Source organism: Mandrillus leucophaeus, unplaced genomic scaffold (genome assembly GCF_000951045.1).
Source record: "Mandrillus leucophaeus isolate KB7577 unplaced genomic scaffold, Mleu.le_1.0 Scaffold573, whole genome shotgun sequence".
NCBI classification, from domain to species: domain Eukaryota; kingdom Metazoa; phylum Chordata; class Mammalia; order Primates; family Cercopithecidae; genus Mandrillus; species Mandrillus leucophaeus.
Window position 1 is genome coordinate 35,187 of NW_012106175.1, and position 3,803 is coordinate 38,989.

General features: G+C 39.3%; 1 protein-coding gene across 4 annotated transcripts in view; it reads right to left on the reverse strand.

The window, feature by feature from the left end:
* Positions 1–3,445: 3,445 nt before the first annotated feature.
* The window catches only part of LOC105552760 (centrosomal protein of 70 kDa-like), a 39,364-nt gene continuing 39,006 nt past the window's right edge, over positions 3,446–3,803 (reverse strand). For all 4 annotated transcript variants that reach the window (XM_011998517.1, XM_011998518.1, XM_011998520.1 and 1 more), the window contains one exon: positions 3,446–3,798. In XM_011998517.1, coding sequence (XP_011853907.1) covers positions 3,585–3,798 — 214 coding nt within the window. In that variant the 3' untranslated portion in view covers positions 3,446–3,584. The remainder of the gene's footprint in view (positions 3,799–3,803) is intronic.

The following is a 3,803-nucleotide window of genomic DNA, read 5'->3' on the forward strand; positions in this document are numbered from 1 at the left end:
GGGCCTGTCGGGGGGTGGGGGACTAGGGGAGGGATAGCATTAGGAGAAATACCTAATGTAGATGATGGGTTGATGGGTGCAGCAAACCACCATGGCAAGTGTATACTTATGTAACAAACCTGAACGTTCTGCACATGTACCCCAGAACTTAAAGTATTAAAAAAAAAAAAAAAAACTTAAATGTATACTTACCATATAACTCAGGAATTCCAATTCTAGGTATCTACCCAAGAAAACTGAAAGCGTATGTCCACACAAATATTTGAACATACAGTTTACAAGAGCTTTCTTTGTAATAGCCAAAAACTAGAAACAACTAAAATGTCCATCAACAGATGAATGGATAAACAAACTGTGGTATATCCATACAATGGAGTACTTCTCAGCAATAAAAAGGAATAAACTATGGATATGTGCAACTACATGGGTGAATCTTGAAATAATTATGCTGAATGAAAAAAACTGAATATCAATTATATCAATAGCCCATGCCATCTGAATTGTCTTTTCCTAAAAGTCTTTCAATATACCTCAAACATTTGCAAATTTCCTTGACCTCTTTGCATATACATACAAAACCAATGTTTTCTTTCTGCCAACTACAAAACATGCAGAACTAAACCATTCTAAAATTGGAAGCAACTGTATACCAAAAATAGAATAATGTGCCTTAAACTATGAAATAATTATTCTCCACAGGCACTTTCATCTTCTCAAGAAAGCAAAGATTAGTATGGTCAAGAATAGAAGCTGACACCTCAAAACATGCCACTTTGGTATAAAGATTATTCTGAGTTGAAGGCAACTAAGACAATAACACGAGAAAAGCTCTCTGCCCTTCCTTTATTAGCCTAAAGGAGTACATAAATTTGTACAGAAATTAATCCAGTGACAACCCTGGATCCTTATTAGCCCAGAGGTGGCACTAGAGGACTCTACATAACCAACTTTACTGACTAGCCCTTATCTTCCATTAGTCCCTGATATATTTACCTTCCCACAATTTGCTTCCCTAGAGACTCAAAGTCTTTTTCCTTTGTCTTGCCACTTCTCTGAAAATTTACTGGTGGTGGCTGTTGTTAACATGCTATAGAAGTCCAAGTTCTAGCAATCTCTTTGAGCCCAACATCCATGGGTTTCTCCCATGTATATATGATACAAACATATTCATAAACTTGTTTGTTTTTCACTTGCTAGGCTTTTGTTATAGAGCCCTGATTGAGAATCTGAAAGGATAGAAGTAAAAATATTTTTTCCTTCTCTATAATAGAATGAGATGTTTGACTAGTATGAAATGAGGCAACCTAACAACATTCAGGGACAGCAATTCCTTGGGTTTGTGATTTCTGTTGACACTCTATAAAGTACCCATCAGAGACTTAAAAAAACAAACAACTAATTTCAGTTGATCATATTAGGACAGATAGCCTTCCCCAACCCCAGGTATCCACTCCTCAATCCTATTTGCCTTTCCCCTTCTATGGGTGACTGAAACATGAAACCTCCTCTGTACCAATTTATAAGCTACAGGACAAATCTTTGGGACCTGGAACAAAGAGCTAAAGGCATGATAAATCATTTATGATAGATGAAACCATTTGATAGAAAATACATGGCATTACATTCAAGTCACCCCTTACCAATGAACTCTCATGTATCTGTTCTTTGAAGTGCTTAAAACCCTGGTAAATTTGTAAGCCTTGTATTTCTAATAATTTAATTTTGTTATTAATTATATCTCAACCTCTCTGAAAGATAAATAGATATCTTCCCCAACAAAGACCACTGGTCTTCCCTGCTCTGAACTTGTTCACTCAGCCAAAGACCCAGCACAGCACCTTTACAGCTTCTGATGGCTGCTTTTTCACACCAATAAGTCAATGATTTAAAGAGCTTCAGATTTCTACTTGCCCTATAAGAGCAAGGTCAAAACCAATGCATACAGAAAATATTTCCAAAATACCCCTCCTTTTAGAGAGATGTTATAAATATACTATCGATGAGGAAAGCAACCTTGTTAACAAAGCCAACCTAGGCCGGGCGCAGTGGCTCACGCCTATAATCTCAGCACTTTGGGAGGCTGAGGCAGGTGGATCATGAAGTCAGGAGTTCGAGAACAGCCTGGCCAAGATAGTGAAACTCTGTCTCTACTAAAACACAAAAAATTAGCCAGGCATGGTGGTGCATGCCTGTAGTCTCAGCTACTTGGGAGGCTGAGGCAGGAGAATCGCTTGAACCTGGGAGGCGGAGGTTGCAGTGAGGCTAGATCATGCCACTGCACTCCAGCCTGGGCGACAGAGCTGAACTCTGTCTCAAAAAAAAAAAAAAGCCAACCTAAAAATATTGCATTCTAATAGTAGAGGAGTTTGTCAAACAATGTCTTCTCTGAAACTATGATCAATATCAGCAGCTCTAGTACTGCCTGCCCCAAGCTGGCACATAAACAAGGTCAGAGCACCAACTGCCTCTATCCTCATACTAGAGCTCCCTAGTATGTCTGGTTAATTCTCTCGGACTCCATGGAATTTATACTAACTCATCTGATCCTTCCAATACTGCCAGCATACACTGAGGGGACTTCCAGACCCTGCCTGATGAATACTGCTCCCTTTTAGATAGCCTGAACTCACATATGCAAAGGTATATATAGTGTTGTGTCAGCAAAACCACTAAAATAAGAACTTAATGTTTATAATGATATAATGTTGGTAAAGATCAGAAACATCTCACACAGCTAAACATTAGTTACCAGCACAAGATTCATTTCCTTTAATCACAATAAACACCCAAGTTTTAAGTTTTTAAAATTAGAAAGTTAATTATTTAACGTCATAAAATTGCCATTTCTGTTTTAGACATAAAAAGTTGTAGATGCCAGCCAGGTGCAGTGCCCCACACCTGTAATCCCAGCACTTTGGGAGGCCGAGGCAGGCGCATCGCTTGAGCTCAGGAGTTTGAGACCAGCCTAGGTAACATGGTAAAAGCCTGTCTCTATAAAAAATATAAAAATTAGCCAGGCATGGTGGCATGTGCCTGTAGTCCCAGCTACTCCAGAGGCTGAGGTGGAAGGATCACCTGAGCGCAGGGGGCAGAGGTTGCACTGGGCCGTGATTGCGCCACTGCACTCCAACCTGGGTGACAGAGCCAGACGCTGACTCAAAAAAGTAAATAAATAAAGTTGTAGATGCCTAATAGATATCCAGTAGAGATATCAAGTAGGCAACTGGATATGAGTCTGGAATTCGGGGAGAGGACAGGGCTACAGATATAAATTTTGGATCCTATATTAGATTGAGATTACCAAGGGAATCAAAGTATATAGGAAAGAGAAAAGATCCAAAGACTGAGCACTGGGGAATTCCAATTTGAGCACTGTCTCACTAAGAGGCTAGGAAGATGAGGGGAAAAAAACAGCAAAAGAAATTAGAGAATGATCAGTGAGGTCAGAGGGAAACAAAGAGGACATTCTGGAAATCAAGTGAAGAAAATTTCAAGGTAGCAGTGATAGGCCAAAAAAGGTAAAAACCACTGAATCAAACAACATGGAAGTCACCTGGGACCATAATGAGCTGTTTTAGTACTAACTAACCATCATCTAGGAATTCATAACTCAGTACCTGTAAAGTTTTCTGCTCCTTTTGAAGATCTTTTATTTTATTCTGTTGCTGGCAAGCCCTATTTAGTGATTCATCCTCCAATTCACCAATTTTGGATTTCACACTCTCCATAATTTGTTCCAAGTCATTAGCTCGTTGTTCTTGATTGGTTGCTCGGCTGTGCTCTAGCTGAAGTTCATTTCTAAG